General features: G+C 45.7%; 1 protein-coding gene and 3 non-coding genes across 4 annotated transcripts; 2 read left to right on the top strand and 2 right to left on the bottom strand.

Moving 5' to 3' along the window:
* The first annotated feature begins 799 nt into the window (after window positions 1–799).
* LOC132807433 (zinc finger protein 664-like) lies at window positions 800–3,913 on the top strand. The gene is made up of 3 exons (XM_060821606.1): window positions 800–835; window positions 3,221–3,421; window positions 3,671–3,913. The coding sequence occupies exons 1-3, from the start codon at window positions 800–802 to the stop codon at window positions 3,911–3,913; spliced, it is 480 nt and encodes a 159-aa protein (XP_060677589.1).
* Window positions 3,914–10,232: 6,319 nt separating this feature from the next.
* trnaw-cca (transfer RNA tryptophan (anticodon CCA)) lies at window positions 10,233–10,304 on the top strand. Its single transcript has one exon. It is a non-coding gene; the product is annotated as a tRNA-Trp (tRNA).
* A 2,913-nt stretch (window positions 10,305–13,217) lies between these two features.
* Window positions 13,218–13,291, bottom strand: trnan-guu (transfer RNA asparagine (anticodon GUU)). The gene has a single exon. It is a non-coding gene; the product is annotated as a tRNA-Asn (tRNA).
* Window positions 13,292–17,377: 4,086 nt separating this feature from the next.
* trnan-guu (transfer RNA asparagine (anticodon GUU)) lies at window positions 17,378–17,451 on the bottom strand. The gene has a single exon. It is a non-coding gene; the product is annotated as a tRNA-Asn (tRNA).
* Window positions 17,452–19,708: the final 2,257 nt, after the last annotated feature.

Genomic DNA, 19,708 nt, shown 5'->3' with positions numbered 1-19,708 from the left:
CCCTTCGGATCTTCTATCCTGGGCTGACAGCGTTTATTTTAAACGGCTGTCCAGTCAGTGCCGATTCGTTTTGGCTGAAAAAAAATCTTTATTATCTCATCCCAGCATTTCTTGCCACAGAGAACTGTGCGGCAGAGTTCATGCATATATTTTCTTGGATGGTATTTTGGGAATAACATGCGTTTGCGGGTTGTTTTTATCAGGTATTTCAGGTTCATTAGCAGCTGTTTAAGTGCGTTGGTAGATTTGTGGGCTACCATGATGCTGAGAGGGTTGAGTTGTCTGGACATCATTTCCCAGATGTCTTTAATGTAAAGTAATGTGGCTAGGGTTTCTGCAGACGTTGTGTCAGTTTGTTGATGTGAAATCGGCACACTGGGTTTATTGTGTAGGCAAAAGTGAGGACTGGAGATGCTGGAAACCAGAGTTAAGATCAGAGTGGTGCTGGAAAAGCACAGCAGCTCAGACAGCTTCCGAGGAGCAGGAAAATCGACGTTTTGGGCAATAAAACTTCATCAGCGACAGGACGTCTCCAGGGTGGAGGAATAAATTGAGGGGGTGCTGGGCCGAAGGTAGCGAAGAGTACAATAGATGAATGGAGGAGGGGATGAAGGTGAGAGTTCAGAGAGAAGGGTGGAGCGGATAGGTGGTCAGGGAGATTGGCAGGTAGGACAGGTTAGCTGTAAGGTTGGACCTGAGGTAAGGTGGGGGGAGGGAACATGAGGAAACTGGTAAAGTCCACATTGATGTCCAGGGGTTGAAGTTATCCGAGGTGGAACCGGGTGGGGAGGGAGCGGCGATGGAGGAGGCCCAGGACCTGCATGTCCTGGACAGGGTGAAATGGCTCGTTGAAATAGCATCCTGATGCAGATTTGTTGGGATGATTGCTTCTGCAGCTTAAATACTTGGTTCGCGCGTGTTGTTTTCCTGAAGACGCTGTTTTGAATTTACCATTGACTGTTCGCTCTACTGTGACATCTAGAACAACAGCACTTCGTTGTTGTTCTCCTCTTTTGTGAATTTTTATGCCAGTAAGGAGATTTTAATGGTGTTGTAGGTTACCTCTAAGTTGTTCCATTATCTCTGCATTATTGCTTCTGTTAGGAATCCTGGTATTGGTGGTTTCATGGGTGTTCCGTTGATTTGTTTGTTAGTCTTGTTACTGAATAGGAAGTGGGAGCTAAGGCACAGCTCCACGAGCTTGACAGTGTTATCTTTGCTGATGATTTCGGTGCTGTTTCGTGTTTGTGTCTTTGGTTCTTCAAGTAGTGTCTTCAGAGTTCTTTGGTCACGTTGATGTTAATGGATGTGAACAGGGCTGTATGTCAAAGGACAGCATTATTCCATTCTCTTCTATCTTGGTGTCTTTGGTGTTCAAGAATTCTTGGATGGAGTAACTGGAGTGGCGGGAATCTTCAACTTGGTGTTTTCGTTTTCAGTGGAGGTCTTTGACTAGTCTGTATATTGGTGTTCCAAGTGGTGAGACTGTGGCTTGAGGGGGACTCCTGGTTTGAAGAGAAGGAGAACAGCAACAAAGTGCTATTCTTAGATGTCACAGTAGAGCGAACAGTCAATGGGGAACTTCAAACTAGCGTCTACAGAAAAACAACACACACAAACCAAATACTTAACCGCAGAAGCAATCATCCCAACACCCACAAACGAGTGAACAATCCTCACTCTCTCCGCGGAGCAGGTAAGGGCTGTTTGGCAGTGTCTGTTTGTAGACACGGTCACGTTTGTTTGACGGTTTAAATTATAGGTTTTTTTTAGAAAAAGCGCGGAGCAGACCCGGAAGCTGGTGTAGCGCAAACTTACCTGGGTAGGTTGTTTTTCCTATAAAGGCGCGCAGGAGAGTCCCAGAGATGTGACTTGACTCTCCAGTCTCCCCAATGTTATAGAGATCGCATCGGGAGCAATGGATACAAAAAAATTACATTGATGGATGTACCGGTGAAAGTCTTCTTACTACCGCAGCCCGGATTTGATTCCCGGGCAGCGAGGCCATTTTCAGTAAAAGTAAAAAGTAAGGATGTATGTCTCCCTGGTCGTCTAGTGGTTAGGATTCGCCGCTTTCACTTCCGCGGCCCGGGTTCGATTCCCGGTCAGAGAAGCGGTTTTCAGCGGGTTTACGGGCCATCCATTATTCTCAAATGCGCTGTGCAGTTGCTTATTGATCTTCGTCGTTCTTAGGTGCTGCCGTGTGAAGTAGCTCGTTAAAATAACATCCTGATGCAGGTTTGTTTGTATGCGTTGGGATATTGCTTCTGCAGCTTAAGGACTTGGTTCGCATGTATTGTTTTCCTGTAGACGCTGTTTTGAATTTACCATTGACTGTTCGCTCTACTGTGACATCTAGAACAACAACACTTTGTTGTTGTTCTCCTCTTTTGTGAATTTTATGCCAGTAAGGAGATTGTTGATGGCGTTGTAGGTTTCCTCTAAGTTGTTCCATTATCTCTGCATTATTCCTTCTGTTAGGAATCCTGATATCGGTGGTTTCATGGGTGCTCCGTTGATTTGTTTGTTAGTCTTGTTACTGAATAGGAAGTGGGAGCTAAGGCACAGCTCCACGAGCTTGACAGTGTTATCTTTGCTGATGACGTTGGTGCTGTTTGGTGTTTGTGTCTTTGGTTCGTCAAGTAGTGTCTTCAGTTTTCTTTGGTCACGTTGATGTTAATGGATGTGAACAGGGCTGTATGTCAAAGGACAGTATTATTCCATCCTCTTTTATCTTGTTGTCTTTGGTGTTCAAAAATTCTTGGATGGAGTAACTGGAGTGGCGTGAGTCTTCGACTTGGTGTTTTCGTTTTCAGTGGAGGTCTTTGACTAGTCTGTATATTGGTGTTCCAAGTGGTGAGACTGTGGCCTGAGGGGGCTCCTGGTTTGAAGAGGAGGAGGACAACAACAAAGTGCCATTCCTAGATGTCACAGTAGAGCGAACAGTCAATGGGGAACTTCAAACGAGCGTCGACAGGAAAACAACACACGCAAACCAAATACTTAACCGCAGAAGCAATCATCCCAACACCCACACACGAGTGAACAATCCTCACTCTCTCCGCAGAGCAGGTAAGGGCTGTTTTGCAGTGTCTGTTTGTAGACACGGTCACGTTTGTTTAGCGGTTTAAATTTAAAAGTTTTTTTTAAAAAGCGCGGAGCGGACCCGGAAGCTGCTGTAGCGCAAACTTACCTGGGTAGGTTTGTTTTTCCTATACAGGTGCGCAGGAGACCCCTGAAAATTCATCAGCGCAGTCACACCAGGGAGAGACCATTCTCCTGCCCCCAGTGCGGGAACAGCTTCACCCACTCCTCCCACTTGCTGGCACACCAGCGTGTCCACACCGGGGAGAGACCCTTCCCCTGCTTTAATTGTGTGAAGGCCTTCAGCAAATCCTCTGACCGACTGAAGCACCAGCGGGTCCACATGGGGGTAGGCCATTCAGTTGCCCCGAGTGCGGGAAGGCCTTTAGCGATTCCTCTGCCCTGCTGAGGCACCAGCGGGTCCACACTGGGGAGAGGCCATTTGCCTGCCATGAGTGTGGGGAGGGCTTTACCCAGCCCTCCCAAATGCTGACCCACCGGCCCGTCCACCCGGGGGAGAAGCCGTTCTCCTGCTTAGTGTGCAGGAAGGGCTTTGCTGTCTCCTACAACCTCGTGGCCCCACCAGCGGGTCCACACGGGGGAGAGACCGTTCTCCTGCCCAGAGTGCGAGAAACGCTTTAACCGCTCCTCCAACATACTGACCCACCGGAGGGTCCACACGGGAGAGTGGCTGTTCAATTGCCCTGAGTGCATGAAGGGCTTCAGCAATTCTTGTGCTCTGCTGACCCACCAGCGGGGCCATACAGAGGAGAGGCCACTCAGCTGCCCTGAGTGTGGCAAGAGGTTCACATATTCCAGCAACTTGTGAACACACCAGCGGTGGCACCGGTGCTCCCAACAATCAGATTCCGCCAGTGACACTACTGTGGACTAAACCTTCTGCCCCAGTCTGACAATGGGTGCAGTGGGAAAGTTGGTGGACTTTTTAAAAATGAAAATTTCTGGACTGCACATTGCCTCGCACCCCAATTGCAACCCCACGGTATGTGGTTTGCACAGCTTCCTCATAGAGCCATGGACCGGGTTTGATACTACTCTTGGCGTGACTGTCTGTGTGGAGTTTTTACGTTGTCCTGCCTTGACTGCGTGGGTTTCCTTAGGGTGTTCCAGTTTGCTCCCACAATACAAAGATGTACAATTTAGGGTGAGTTAGCCGAGCTAAATTGTCCATAGTGTTCAGGGATATGTAAGTGTGGTGCACTCGTCAGGGGTAAATGTAGACTGGTCAAGAGTGTGGTGCTGGAAAAGCACAGCAGGTCAGGCAGCATCTGAGGCGCAGGAGAATCGATGTTTTGGGCATGAGTCCTTCATCAGGAATGATTCCTGAAACATTGATTCTCCTGCTCTTCGGATGCTGCGTGATCTGCTGTACTTTTTAAGCACCACTCTCGACTCTGATCTCCAGCATATGCAGTCCTCACTTTCTCCAAATAAATGTAAAGTAATAGGGTTAAGAGAATGGGTCTGGGTGGGTAACTCTATGGAGGGTTGGTGTTGCCTTGTTGGGCCAAAGGGCCTGTTTACATTCTGTAGGGATTCTGTGATTCCATAAACTTTGCTTCTAGTTGGCGACACTCCTCGGAGTCTGGGACTGCACGTTCCCACTGAAACGATCCGCAGAAAGGTAAGACCACTGGAGCAGACATTAGGCCATTCAGCCAACTGAGTCTGCGCCGCCATTTGTTAGAAACAAATAAATTGCGGTTGCTGGAATCCAAAGTAAGCAAGCAGGAGGCTGGGAGAATGCAGCAAGCCAGGTAGCATTAGGAGGTGAAGTTAGCGTTTCCGGTATTACCCCTCCTTCAGGACTGAAGAAGGGCTCTTCCCAAAACATTGACTTGTTTATCAGAAACAAATTACCAGGATGTTGCCGGGTGTTGGAGGGTTTGAGCTGCAGGGAGAGGCTATTTGGCTGGGTGAGAGATTTAAAAGGGACGTAAGGGGCAATGTTTTCATGCAGAGGGTAGTGCGTGTATGGGATGAGTTGCCAGAGAAAGTAGAGGCTGGTACAATTATACCAATTAGAAGGCATCTGGTTTCGGACATGAACAGGAAGGGTTAAGAAGGACATGGGCCAAATACTGACAAATGGGACCAAATTAATTTAGGATGTCTTGTCAGCATCGATGAGTTGGACCGAAGGGTCTGTTTCCGTGCTGTACATCTTTCTGTCTACCTGTCCTGATGTAAGTTTTAAAATGGAGTCCAAGTAACTTTGAATTGCTCAGTCTTGTTGAACTCACTTCTTGAAAGGGTTCAAATTAATCCCTCCAAGTGATACTGTTTGAAAATGCCGTGTTGGGCAAAATATCCCATTAAGTTCGACGCAAACCTACAGCTGAAGACATCAGAAGTCACACAACTTCGGGTTGTGAGTTCATGGCGGGTTGTGAGTTCATGGAATGCCCTGCCAGTAGCAGTGGTGAACTCTCCTTCTTTATGGTCATTTAAGCGGGCATTGGATAGGCATTTGGAAGTTATTGGGCTAGTGTAGGTTAGGTAGGATTCGGTCGGCGCAACATCGAGGGCCGAAGGGCCTGTACTGCGCTGTATCTTTCTATGTTCTATGTACAACACCAGGTTACTGACCAATAGGTTTATTTGAAATCACAAGTTTTAGGAGCATTGCTCCTTCTTCAATGTTGCTTCTTCGTCACTTCACTGACAAAGGAGCAGTGCTCTGAAATCTCGTGAGTTCAAATAAACCTGTTGGACGCTAACCTGGTGCCATTTGACTTCTGCCCTTGTCCAGCCCAATCCAACACCAGCACGTCCACATCAGAGTTGACTAATGAGATCAGATTTTATTCAGTGTGATTAAGTGAGATGCTCATCTGAAAACTCAAAACTGTTGGAGAGACAAAGAGACACGAGTCAGAGTGCAACAGCACGGAGACAGGCCCATCGGTTCAAACTGGTCCATGCCGACCAAAACATCCATCAACAGTAACCCCATTTCCTTGCACTTGGCCACTATCCTTCTAAGCCTTTCCTCTCCATGTATTTGACCAAATGCATTTTAAATGTTGTTAATGTACCTACCTCAACCACTTCCGCTGGCAGCTCATTCCATACACAAACCACACTCTGAAAAAATATGTGGGGTAAAAATTTTACAATCTCTCCGCTCTCACCATGCAAATGTGTCCCCAGTCTTGAAATTCCCACATACTTGAGAAGAGACAACAATCCTTAAACCTATCTATAACCCTCTTGGTTTTATGAACTTCAGACCATAAGACCATAAGACATAGGAGTGGAAGTAAGGCCATTCGGCCCACCGACTCCACTCCACCATTCAATCATGGCTGATGGGCATTTCCACTTACCAGCATTCTCCCCGTAGACCTTAATTCCTCGTGACATCAAGAATCTATCAATCTCTGCCTTGAAGACATTTAGCGTCCCGGCCTCCACTGCACTCTGTGGCAATGAATTCCTCAGGCCCACCACTCTCTGGCTGAAGAAATGTATCTGCATTTCTGTTCTAATTGACCCCCTCTAATTCTAAGGCTGTGTCCACGGGTCCTAGTCTCCTCGCCTAATGGAAACAATTTCCTAGCGTCCACCCTTTCCAAGCCATGTATTATCTTGTAAGTTTCTATTAAGTCTCCCATCAATCTTCTAAACTCCAATGAATACAAACCCAGGATCTTCAGCCGTTCCTCGTATGTTAGACCAACCATTCCAGGGATCATCCGTGTGAATCTCCGCTGGACACTTTCCAGTGCCAATATGTCATTCCTAAGGTGTGGGGACCAAAACTGGACACAGTACTCCAAATGGGGCCTAACCAGAGCTTTATAAAGTCTCAGTAGTACAACGGTGCTTTTATATTCCAACCGTCTTGAGATAAATGGCAACATTGCATTCACTTTCTTCATCATGGACCCAACCTGCATGTTTACCTTTAGAGAATTCTCGACTAGCACTCCCAGATCCCTTTGTAATTTGGCTTTACGAATTTTATTACCGTTTAGAAAGTAGTCTATGCTTTTATTCTTTTTGCCAAAGTGCAAGACGTCGCATTTGCTCACGTTGAATTCCATCAGCCATTTCCTGGACCACTCTCCCAAACTGTCTAGATCCTTCTGCAGCTTCCCCACTTCCTCAGTGCTACCTGCCTGTCCACTTAAAACTTCGTATCATCGGCAAACATCGCTAGAATGCCCCCAGTCCCTTCATCCATATCATTTATATATAATGTGAACAGCTGCGGCCCCAACACTGAACCCAGCGGGACACCGCTTCTCACCAGCTGCCATTCCGAAAAAGAACCTTTTATCCCAACTCTCTGCCTTCTGTCAGACAGCCAATCCTCAATCCATACCAGTAGCTCACCTCGAAGACCATGGGCCCTCACCTTGCTCAGCAGCCTCCCGTGTGGCACCTTATCAAAGGCCTTTTAGAAGTCTAGATTGACTACACCCAGTGGGTTTCCCTGGTCTAACCTACTTGTCATCTCTTCAAAGAATTCCAACAGGTTTGTCAGACACGACCTCCCCTCACTAAATCCATGTTGACTTGTTCTAATCTGACTCTGCTCTTTCAAGAATTTAGAAACCTCATCCTTAATGATGGATTCTGGAATTTTACCAACAACTGAGGTTAGGCTAATTGGCCTATAATTTTCCATCTTTTGTCTTGATCCTTTCTTGAACAAGGGGGTTACAATAGCGATCTTCCAATCACCCTGACTCCAGTGACTTTTGAAAAATCTCAACCAATGCCTCCGCTATTTCCTCAGCCACCTCTCTCATCCTCCGCTGCTCCAGGGGGAAAACATCCAAGCCTGAATTCCAATTTGTTAATAATGGCGCAGTGATGATTTCAGCTGTGTGTGTGTCAAAGATCTCTCATTTCGAAGCCAATGCGGCGCCACGCAAGTTTATCTGACTTTAAAACGAATGGTACCCCATTCATTTAAAATATCTATGGTTTCTGTGCAAAGTCAGTCCTCATTGGAAAACAGCCAATAGTGTCTTAAGTCCCATAGGCTGCTTCTGACTAGGAGTTTGTATGCTCTGTTTTGAGATGTAGGAGTAAAACTTCACAGTAAAAGATTAATGCAGCCTTTATTCATGACTCATTATTAAACACACATTCTCCATTTACAGTTGTAATTGAGAGGCTTCTCTGAATTAGTCGACGTGTTTGTAACAAGTTGTGAAACGTGAAAGGGTTCTAAAAAGACTTACAAAGATACTGCCAGGGTTGGAGGGTTTGAGCTGCTGCAAGAGAAAATAGACTGGGGCAATTTTCCCTGAAGGGTCAGAGGCTGAGGGGTGACATTACAGCCAGTTTTGCGGTAGAAGCGTTTTAGGAAAGAAAAATCTCAAACCTTTGATGCCTTTGCCAATATCTGTTGGCCATTAGTGAATTCCCTAAGCCCAAACCAATCAGACCCTCTGCCTTTTACAACCCCGATGCGAAAAAAAATTAAGAACAACATAATCTTCTTAAAGGAGTAACATCATCACAACAGAGAGCACACAAGCTGAAACATTTCTATGAAAAGGTCGTACAGTTAGCAGGATGAGATAATGACTTTTCAATTTAGCCAATTAATTTAAATCAGGTCCTTTGGCTTCCAAAACCTATTAAATTTAAATCTGACAGCAGAGGACCAATCCTATCGTAAAAACCCAATATAGCATCAAGGGTAGAAAAGAAGGGGACAGTTGGACACAGCCCCAGTGCTAACTCCCCATTGCTAGATCTAAGAGTCCTCAGCACGAGAGAGAGAAATCAGCCCTGACAGTCATCTGTGAATGAGAGAGCATCATTTACAAAAAAAAAGCAGAAGAGCAGGAATTGGAGGAGACATTCTTGACAAAAGTTTCAATAGAAGGATGCTTAGAATATTCTGGAAGACATGTAACCTGGCTGTAATCAGAGAGACTAAATTCTATTTTTTGTTATATTAGTGAGTCTTGTATTTATTGGAACAGCAGATGACAAGAATCCTGTTTTATGCCAAAATGGTCAGTATTCGAAAGGATGTATTCAGTTTGTTAATAGATTAATTCAGTTGTTCACCATTCAAGTTGGATTGGTAAATTACTTTTTGTTCATTTTAAAGTGTCAGGGATTTATTTTTGTTTGTAAGCCTAGAGCAGTTGACACCACCTTTCACACTAATTTTACAGATTATAGGGCAACGCGCCCCTCTTTTGGTGTTTCGGTTTGAGATCTCAGAGAGGGGAGGGGATTCAGCATTCACTTTATAACAGTATTGATGTGCCGTCCTGCTAAATGCAAATGAGTCATTATTAATCCCAGCCTCCCACTCTGGTTGTGGGTGAATAGCTTTAATTTGAATACTGATGCAGAAACTGCACAGACAACCAACTGTTGAAACAATGCTTTACACTTTATTGTAGGTAGCAACCATAAAACAAAACCCCTCAAGTAAGCAAGTTCAGCCTCTCCACCCACACCTCCCCCACCCCATCCCCAAACCCCCAATCTTGGCTATCACCCAGGTGTTTAACAGTGCCCATCTCTGGAAGTTTACCAGTGTTTGATACAGTGTTGTTCTTCCAAGTACTGCTGCTAAATCATTCTGGAGTTGAATTCTGTTGGAGTTCCCTCACTTTCAAATTTGTGGTGCCACATTTTTTTAGATTCTGACACCACCTCCCCACGATTCTGGAGACCCCTGGTCTGTAGCTTACCTTGTTATCCTTGAGGGTTCTCCACCTGTTTGAAGCAGCGTGTCCTGCAATTAACCCCTTTACGTCAAGGCCTTCCTTCTACAAGCAGAATTAATTGTTCTTTTGTCACACAGTTATTAAAGACCATTGTCTCATCTGTCCAAAGAAACAGCTCATTGTTTTGCCTCCTCCTTCCCAGCGATGGTTAATGTATGTTATTTGTGAACTTCCAAGGAGCAGTTTCTCATTGGCCCTTTCGTTTCTTGGTCCAGAAAGAGTTATTGCTGACTCATGAAGCTATTCTTTCAGATTTTTTATTGAGAGAGAGTTAGAAATTGTTTCGACAGACAGAAAGAGTGTGGGTGAAACATAACAGACATGAACTGTTGATCTCCGTTGTTAGTCATAACGTAAAATCATTTTCGTGCGATCACTTCCCTTAAGCATGAATAGAGGGTACCCATCACCCGTGAGCTTGTGGCGCAACGGTACCGCGTCTGACTCCAGATCTGAAGGCTGCGTGTTCGAATCACGTCGGGCTCACTAAAAATCAGCTTCTTACATTTCAAATCAAGAAAGGATTATGTTCACTCCGTGTCTGTTGAGTGAAGTCTTCCTTGTGGAAACTTGCGCGAACCTTTGCTGTCAGTCTGATTTGTGAACACTGTGTCAGGGAGGTGGTGTGCCCAGTGTTTGGGTGGATGCTCAGCTCCCCCCAATGCGAGAATGAAAACACAAGCTGTACATCACGGGATTTAAACACGCAGCCGCTCAGTTCAGTTGATGACAGCGCGGTGTCATTATACCGATATTTTTACAACATAATCAAGAGATTACCAGTTTTATGTTTCAATCTATCAGGAGGTCCCAGCTCCTCCTGTCATAGCAAAGTGACAGCGAGTTAATGTATGTTATTTGTTAACTTCCATGGAGCAGTTTCTTGGTCCAGAAAGAATTATTGCTGACTCATGAAGTTATCAAAGTTCTGGAGTTTACAGGACCACACCACATTCCTCTCTGCCTCCCCCAGGAATAACGATTGCTCCTGAGATACTCGCAGTTCCTGACATTCCTTGGTATCCCCAAGTACAATCCATATGTCAGGAAATCACTGGTGCTGCCCTGACACCAGATAGTCGCTGTTGGAACAGAAGGATTAGGGGGAGAAAATGCAGAAATCCGAAATGCAAAGAGACTTGCGAGTTCAAGCCCAGGATTTTCTCAATGTAAAGTTGCAGGTTGAGATGCACTTTCGCCCGCAACTGCCGAATGTGTGACACCAGCTCGTTTACCAGCTCCCTCCTCGCTATCTAAGGGGCCAAACTTACCTTCCAGGTGAAGCAGCAATTTACCTGCACGACCCATAACCCAGTCTACTGCATTTGCTGCTCGCAGTACAGGCTCATCTCCATTGGGGAAAACGAAGCATAAACTGGGTGACTGCTTCACAGAACATCTACGTTCTGCCTGCAAAAAGACCCTGAGCTTCCAGTTGCCTGCCAATTCCACACCTCACCCTATTCCCTGGCCAACATCTCTGTCTCAGGTTTGCTGTATTGTCCCAGCGAAGCTCAGCACCAGCAGAAGGAAGAGCAGTGGATATTCCACTTGGGGACCACACATCCCTCCTGTCCCAATATCGAATTCAATAATTCTAGGGCCTGAACTCCATAGTATCCTCGTCCCTACCATACACACCAAAGCCTTGTTATCACATCGTTTGTCATTCCACACTCCTTAGCCACGAACAGTCTCCATTAATAGTTATTCACCCTCCCACGCAGATCGTTATCAACTCCTTTTTCTGTCCAACAGTTCTTCGCTTTGGGCTCTGTCCTGATCTCCGCCTTCTTCCCACAATATCTCCTGCATATAAACCGACATTTTCCCAATCACCATCAGTTCTGTGGAAGGGTCACATGCAACTCCTGTTTTTTGGTTTCTGATATACAGCACCCGCAATTCTTTCAGATTTTTGTTGAGAGAGAGTTGGAAATTGTTTTGAGAGACAGAAAGAGATGGGGAAGAAACAGAACAGACATGAACTGTTGATCTCCGTTGTTACTCATAACGTAAAATCATTGTAGTGCGATCACTTCCCTTAAATATGAATAGAGGAAGCCACTGGCACGTGAGCTTGTGGCGCCACGGGAGTGCGTCTGACTCCCGATCCAACGGTTGCGTGTTTAACTCACGTCAGGCTCACGAGAGGTCAGCTCCTTACATTTCAAATGAAGAAAGGATTCCGTCTACTCAGTATATCTGTTGAGCCAAATTTTCTGTGTGGAAATTTAGGATCACACATGAAGCTTTGCACAAGCTTACCTGTGCAGGTTTTCTTCCCGATAAAGGCGCGCAAGAGAGTCCCGGAGATGTGACTTGGCTCTCCAGTCTCCCCAATGTTATAGAGATCGCATCGGGAGCAATGGATACTAAAAAATTAGTTTGATGGATGTACCGGTGAAAGTCTTCTTACTGCCACAGCCCGCGTTCGATTCCCGGGCAGAGAGGCAATTTTCAGCAGAGCTACAAGAACGAATCTATGTCTCTCTGGTGGTCAGGATTTGGCACTTTCACCACTGCGGCCCAGGTTCGATTCCTGGTCAATGAAGCAGTTTTCAGCAGGTCTACGGGCTATCCGTTCTTCTTAAATGCGCTGTAGAGTTGTTTATTGAACTTCGTCAAAGCCTCAAAAGAGTCTCAGCGAACACAACTCCCCGGCCAGGGCTCCAGCCACCACCCTGTCCGTTAACAGACAAACGTGCTGACCCATTGCGCCACCAGAACAGGCAGTGGGTTGTAGATTCCCACCAGTCCCAATGTGAGTGAAATATCTTGCCCCCCTCCACTGACTTGAATCTTAAAGAAGAAGCCGGGGAGCAAGCTCCCTTTCTTTTCGAAGACATTTCTCATTTTGTCGTCGGCAGGGGTCACACCTGCGTGGGGAAACCGCAATGTATTTCAAGTTCATCGCATAAACCACTCCGCCCACGAATACAGAACCACACTGGCAGCTTCACTTCCCAGATCTGTCTGCCTGTGGAGCTGAGAAAGAGTGAATCATCGCAGAGTTTGTTTGAATCCATTCGCTTCACAGTGATTCGAAAGGGGTAAATATCTGCACACGGCGAGTCTAGCTGTTTCATCCCAAAATATGAAATGAACTTTCAGTTAAAAACAAATCTAGAAACTGGAGGAGGAACGGAGAAGGTCAGGCAACATTTTTGGAACGAGAATCAGACACAGTATTTCAGAATTCCGTTTTCTCCGACAGGTGCTGTCAAACCTGCCGAGTTTCTCTTTTTTGTCTCGGATTCTCAGCATCCGCAGTCCCTAACGTCAGACATTAATTCAATTGAGAAACCCCTTTGTGGGGAACGGTTCCGTTTGGGGAACATTTTCCTGACCCCATGAAAAGCACAGAGCTTCGAAGCCAAGGAAGAGCAGCCAACAAAGCGTCCCTGGGTGGGTTCAAATCAACAACCTTTCGGTTAACAGCCGAACGCGCTGACCAATTGCGCCACAGAGACAGGTTTTGGCAGGGGCTGCGCAATCGCTTAGAGGAGGCTGTTAGTGAATTCATAATTCAGCCTGCCCCGACTAGAATTACAATTGTCGTCTATCAGTTTTACTTTTCCTGAATAAAGCATGAGACATTCATTGTGGAGACACTGGGGACAGTCTGATTCCACCCTCTGCAGACACATCCATGTCACGAGGAACTAGCTTTCTTACTCCGGGACCGTCGCCCTTCGAGCCTTTCAGTGTTTTGCCTGTTCCCGAGTTCCCTCATTGGCTCGGAGGCGAGAAGGGGTTTGAATTCCTGATGTGCACGAACGACAATTCTTTCAATGTCTCAGATCAGTTCATGTCCCGAGAACATCAGAGTCAATCTCCCAGCCTCTTCAACAAGGGGACGGTGTCTGGACTGTCCCTGCTCAGTCGGACGGTTCATCTTTCATTCTCATCTACATCCGCTTCCCAAAGAGTTTCCAAAGGTTCACAAAGCTGGAGACTGGGATTTCTGTTTTGCTTCATGAACATTTTTCCAATTTCTAACTGACAATATTTTGCCAAAATCTCTTCCCAAGTGTACGCCATGCTTCATTTCCAGAGATGAGGAATTTCCATTGTGGGGAGACATTCCCAAGGTTGGGAATGTTCGCTTTGGAGCAAAGAAGTTTAACTGGAGATTTCCTGGGGCTGTTGGTAATGATGGGAGAAGAAGCGGTGGGAATGGGCAGATTAATGATCAGAAGAACCAATTGCCACTGACCAGAGTCAGTTACCAGAGGACAGGAATTGAAGTTCTTGAATGAAAAGCAGCACTTGTGCCTAATAAACACAGAGAATACTGCAGAAAGCCAACAGGTCGTGCATCATCTGTGGAAAGGTAAACAGAGCTGACGTTTTGAGTCTGGTACGTTGTTTGTTCCGAACTCGAGTTTCCTGCATGGCAATCAATTCCCAGACTTGAGAAAACGTGACTTTATTGAGACGGGTTTTGTGAAGTTTGAGCGATAATGCAACCAACAGGAAGTCATTTAAAATCGCCGGCGAAGAAAGCATAGTCAGCAGGTTACCACCCTGGGCGGGGGAGCCCCAAAGGATCTCTACGCCAGCACCTTAAGTATTCGGCCACAACTACACGCCCAAAGTTATGATCTAAAATTTCTCATGGAATTGCTCTAACAGGAAAGGTGAGTACTGGACTTGTCCTGTCCGCGCCATAGCCCCAACGTATCCTGTTCCGCTGGATTTGATCAGGACAGAGGAGTCTGATGGGAAATCGAATTGAACTACACACATTGATGAGGGACAGAGCGGGTGGGAAGGATCCATTTCCATGCGTCGAGAGATGAATAATCAGGGCCGAAAATAAGGAGCCACTTCAAGAAATTTGGGGTTCATTCAGCAAAGCTAATGTAGAACTGTTCACAGAAAATGGCGATGAAAGTCTCTCGAGTTATTTTGATGAGAAGTGTTCATGATGCTAATACAATCGAAAGGATGAAGGACGATTGGTAAATGTATTTGGTGACAGTTCTGTTCATGCCTTGTGAGCAAAACCTGGATCTGAAGGAATAAAAGGGACATTAACAATATCGATCTGAAATTGGATACGTGACAAGAAACAGAGCCAATATCAACAGTTGGCTTTTGAACTGGAGAAGGTTTCTCGTGAAATTAGCTTAAGGCTTGAGGTATGCAAGGTCAAGATAATTTAGGTAAAACACGGAAATGCTATCCTCATTAGCAGACAGTGAAAGGATTACAAGACGCAAATTAAGCATTTTCGACAAGTGGTACAGGGGACTGGGAAGAAAAGTATTATAAACTGTGAACAACAAAGTTCTGGAGTACAACACTTACATTCAAAGACCGAAAACATCCAGATCCTGATTAATCAGATTGCATTGTGGTGCTTTTCTGCAAAACATCCACTTGCAATATCCGACAAAAGAGTGACAAAACCTATCCCTGTCAGCCCAGGATAGAAAATCCGAAGGGATGAAGGTTTGCTTATTTTCTGAAGATTCACAAAACTAAGACTGGGTTTTGGTGATTGTTTCCTTTCCACTCCCAGGAGCCACAGTGGTTGAGGCGTTGAGTTGGGGAAAGTAAAATGTGCCCGTGAGCAGCGTGTGAGGCTATTTCAGCTTCCGCTGTGACTTGACTCCGATGTTCTGAGGAACATTTATTGACGCGAGACAGTGAAAAGATTCTCATTCCCGCAGATCGGGAATTCAAACCGTATGCCGGCTCCAGGACAATGAGAAAGATTAATTGGGGTGTGTGAAGAAGCTGTGAGCTGCATTTCAAACAGGTAGGTGGATACAGATGCGTCATCCATTGTGCCCTGGCCCTATGCGTATCTAACGTCACCATGCTGCAGAGTTCTGACGGTAACACGGACATGCGCAGCAATGGGAACATTCACAAGGTCAACAACCAAAGATAATCAGCGTCACTGCTTCCCTTCCACAGTCCCAACTTTGTGAAGCGGGGGGAGGCGGCATGTAACACCAAAGGATCTCTACGCCAGCACTTTAAATGGTCGGTCTCAACTACACGCCCAAAGTTGTGGTCAAAAATTTCTCATGGAATTGTTCTCACAGGATAGGTGAGTACTGGGCTTGTCCTGTCCGCGCCATAGCCCCAACGTATCCTGTTCCCCTGGATTTGATCAGGACAGAGGGGGCTGATGGGAGATCGAATTGAACTACACACATTGATGAAGGGATAGAACGGGTGGGAAAGATCCATTTCCATGCGTAGAGAGATGAATAACCAGGGCCGAAAATAAGGACCCACTTCAAGAAATTTGGGGTTCATTCAGCAAAGCTAATGTAGAACTGTTCACAGAAAATTGTGATGAAAGTTGGGGCGGAGGGTTGGAGAAAGTAAAATGTGCCCGTCAGCAGCGTGTGGGGTTATTTCAGCTTCCTCTCATCTGACAACGCTGTGACTTGACTCCGATGTTCTCAGAGATAATTATTGACGCGAGACAATGAGAAGATTCTCATTCCCGCAGATCGGGAATTCAAACAGTATGTCGGCTTCAGGACAATGAGAAAGATTAATTGGAGTGTGTGAAGAAGCTGTGAGCTGCATTTCAAACAGTTAGGTGGACTCAGATGCGTCATCCATTGCGCCCCGGCCCTTTGCGTATCTTACGCCACCATGCTGCAGAGTTCTGACGTTAACACGGACATGCGCAGCAATGGGAACAGTCACAAGGTCAACAACCAAAGATAATCACCATCACTGATTCCCTTCCACAGTCCCAACTTTGTGAACGAGTACCTTTCACTGACAAAGGAAACACCCTTGTCCTCAGGTGCCTGCTTCATTTCGATCACGATTTCCAGCCCCTCACTGTTCTAGTGTCATTTCCAAACACTTGGCACATAGCCTCAAAAGAAGCTCTGCGGATATCTGCTTGTTCCACCCGAACAGGCAGTGGGTTGCAGATTCCCACCAGTCCCAATGTGAGTGAAATAGTTTTCCCAATCCACTGACTTGAATCTTAAATAAGAAGCCGGGGAGCAAGCTCCCTTTCTTTTCGACGATATTTCTCATTTTGTAGTCGGCAGGGTTCACACCTGCGTGGGGAAACCGCAATGGATTTCAAGTCCATCGCATTAACCACTCGGCCCACGAATACAGAACCACACTGACAGCTTCACTTCCCAGGTCTGTCTGCCTGTGGAGCAGAGAAAGAGTGAATTATCGCAGAGTTTGTTTGAATCCAATCATTTCACAGTGATTCGAAAGGGTTAAATATCTGCACACGGCGAGTCTAGGTGTTTCATCGCAAAAGATGAAATGAACTTTCAGTTAAAAACAAAACTCGAAACTGCAGGAGGAACTGAGAAGGTCAGGCAACATCGGTGGAATGAGAATCAGAGAAAACGTTTCAGAATTCCGTTTTCTCCGACAGGTACTGTCGAGTTTCTCTTTTTGTCTCGGCTTCTCAGCATCCGCATTCCCTCACGTCAGACATTAATTCAAACCAGAAACCCCTTTGGGGAAAGGATTTCTGTTTGGGGAACATTTTCCTGACCCCATTAAAAGTTGATGGCTTCAAAGCCAAGAACGGGCAGCAAACACACCGCCCCTGGGTGGGCTCGAACCACCAACCTTTCGGTTAACAGCCGAACGCGCTAACCAATTGCGCCACACAGGCAGGTGCGAGCGTGGGCTGCACCATCGCTTAGGGGAGGCTGTTAGTGAGTTCATAATTCAGCCGGCCCCGCCGAGAATTACAATTGTCGTGTAACAGTTTTACTTTTAGATAATAAAGCCTGGGACATTCATTGTGGAGACACCGGGGACAGTCTGCAGACACATCCATGTCACGAGGAACTAGCTTTGGGCTCCGGGGCCGTCGCCCTTCGAGCCTTTCAGTGTTTTGCCTATTCCCGAGTTCTCTCATTGGCTCGGAGGAGAGAAGGGGTTTGAATTCCTGATGTGCACGAACGACAATTCTTTCAATGTCTCAGATCAGTTCATGTCCCGAGAACATCAGAGTCAACCTCCCGGCCTCTACAACAAAGGGACGTTGTCTGGATTGTCTCTGGACAATCGATAGGATGAATGTAGATTGGTAAATGTATTTAGAGACAGTTCTGTTCATGCCCTGTGAGCGAAACGTGGATCTGAAGGAATAAAAGGGACATTAACAACATCGATCTGAAATTGGATACCTGACAAGAAACAGAGCAATCACTAACAGTTTGCTTTTGAACTGGTGAAGGTTTCTCGTGAAATTAGCTTGAGGCTCGAGGTATGCAAGATCAACATAACTTAGGTAAAACACGCAAACACTTTCCTCATTAGCAGACAGTGAAAGGATTACAAAACGCAAATTAAACATTTTCGACAAGTGATACAGGGGACTGGGAAGATAAGTATTATAAACTGTGAACACCAATGTTCTGGAGCACAACACTTACATTCAAAGACCGAAAACATCCAGGTCCTGATTAATCAGATTGCATTGTGGTACTTTTCTGCAAAACTTCCACTTGTAATGTCCTACAAAAGAGTGACAAAGCTCAGGATGGAAAATCTGAAGGGATGAACGTTGGCTTATTTTCTGAAGATTCACAAAGCTCAGACTGGGTTTTGGTGATTGTTTCCTTTCCACTCCCAGGAGCCGCAGTGGGGGAGAAAAACACCATCTGATTCACTCCTGTCCCTTTTTAGTGAAGGAAACTGCCTTTGCAGGAAAGGGTCCACTCAGTCATCCCAGCTGCATGCTTTACCTGGCTGTACCAGGGATCCAGTAACAAACGGACAACTCAGCTGACCAACAAAGAAAGTGGGGTGGGGGGACTGGGTGCACTTTGAGCTGGAGGTGTTTTCTTTTAAAAGCACTTATTGTATGCCTCTTTTCCTGGTGAAATCTGAAGCTGTAACAAAATAAGGTCGTAGTAAAGGTTACCTGAACATACCGCCAGGTTCAGACTCTGCGAGGTCCAACAGGTTTTTGTTTTAAAGCTGCTCATTTCTTTCAGCCTCCAGCACTAATGTCATGTCTCAGAAGGATCAGTGAATGAGTAGCTAATCTTGTTAGAAATTGTATATTTTTCAGGACTACAGGTTCATTGTTTCATTGGCATTGCAAAGTTTACTGGCAACAGTTGGAGGTGTGGGCTGTATTCACTGGAAATAAAGTTTTAAAACCTCACAAACACCAGGGTATCGTCCAACAGGTTTATTTGGAGGCACTAGGTTTCGAAGTGCTGCTCCTTCATCAGGTTGCTGTGGAGTAGGATCACAAGGCACAGAATATAGTGCAAAAAGATTATAGTGTCATGCAACATAAGTGATGAATTGAAGAAACCTAGATTTCTGTTAAATCATTCATCTTTTAAAATGGATTGCAGATTTCGGCTAATTAATCTGTACATTCCAGAACTTCTTTTAAGTCACGTTTTCCAGGAAACTTAATGCTTTATAAAAGGAGATAGCACCTCACGTCATACAACGCATGAAAGCTGTGAGGTTAGAGTCTGTCTGTATCCCAATCTTGAGTCAGAATGGTTCTACTTCCAAATATATAATCCTGCAAATGCAAATTCACTCCAAATGCGTGAGTGCGTGCATGAGAGAGAGAGAGTGTGTGTAAGTGCGTGTGCATGCTGGGTAAAGTGTGTGTGTGATGGAGTATAATCATGTGCGAAGATGTATGCATTGGTGTGAGTGTAGGGACGTATTATTGTGTGTCTGAGAGAGAGCATGTCTACCGGAAAGGCTCTGCACGAGCGTGTGAGTGTGTAAGTGTGAGAGAGAGCATAACAGTGAAGTGGGGTTACCTGTCATGTGACATGAACCCAAAGTCGCGGTTGAGGCCATCCTCCTGGTTTGCCAAATTGACTATTAGCCTTTGCTGGGCCACTAAAAGTGATTAAGCAGTTACACAACACACATGGGAGAGG

This window comes from Hemiscyllium ocellatum, assembly GCF_020745735.1.
Source record: "Hemiscyllium ocellatum isolate sHemOce1 chromosome 27 unlocalized genomic scaffold, sHemOce1.pat.X.cur. SUPER_27_unloc_17, whole genome shotgun sequence".
Taxonomy (NCBI): Eukaryota; Metazoa; Chordata; class Chondrichthyes; order Orectolobiformes; family Hemiscylliidae; genus Hemiscyllium; species Hemiscyllium ocellatum.
The sequence above is the reverse complement of the archived record's forward strand: the minus strand, read 5'-3'. Positions and strand labels throughout refer to the sequence as shown.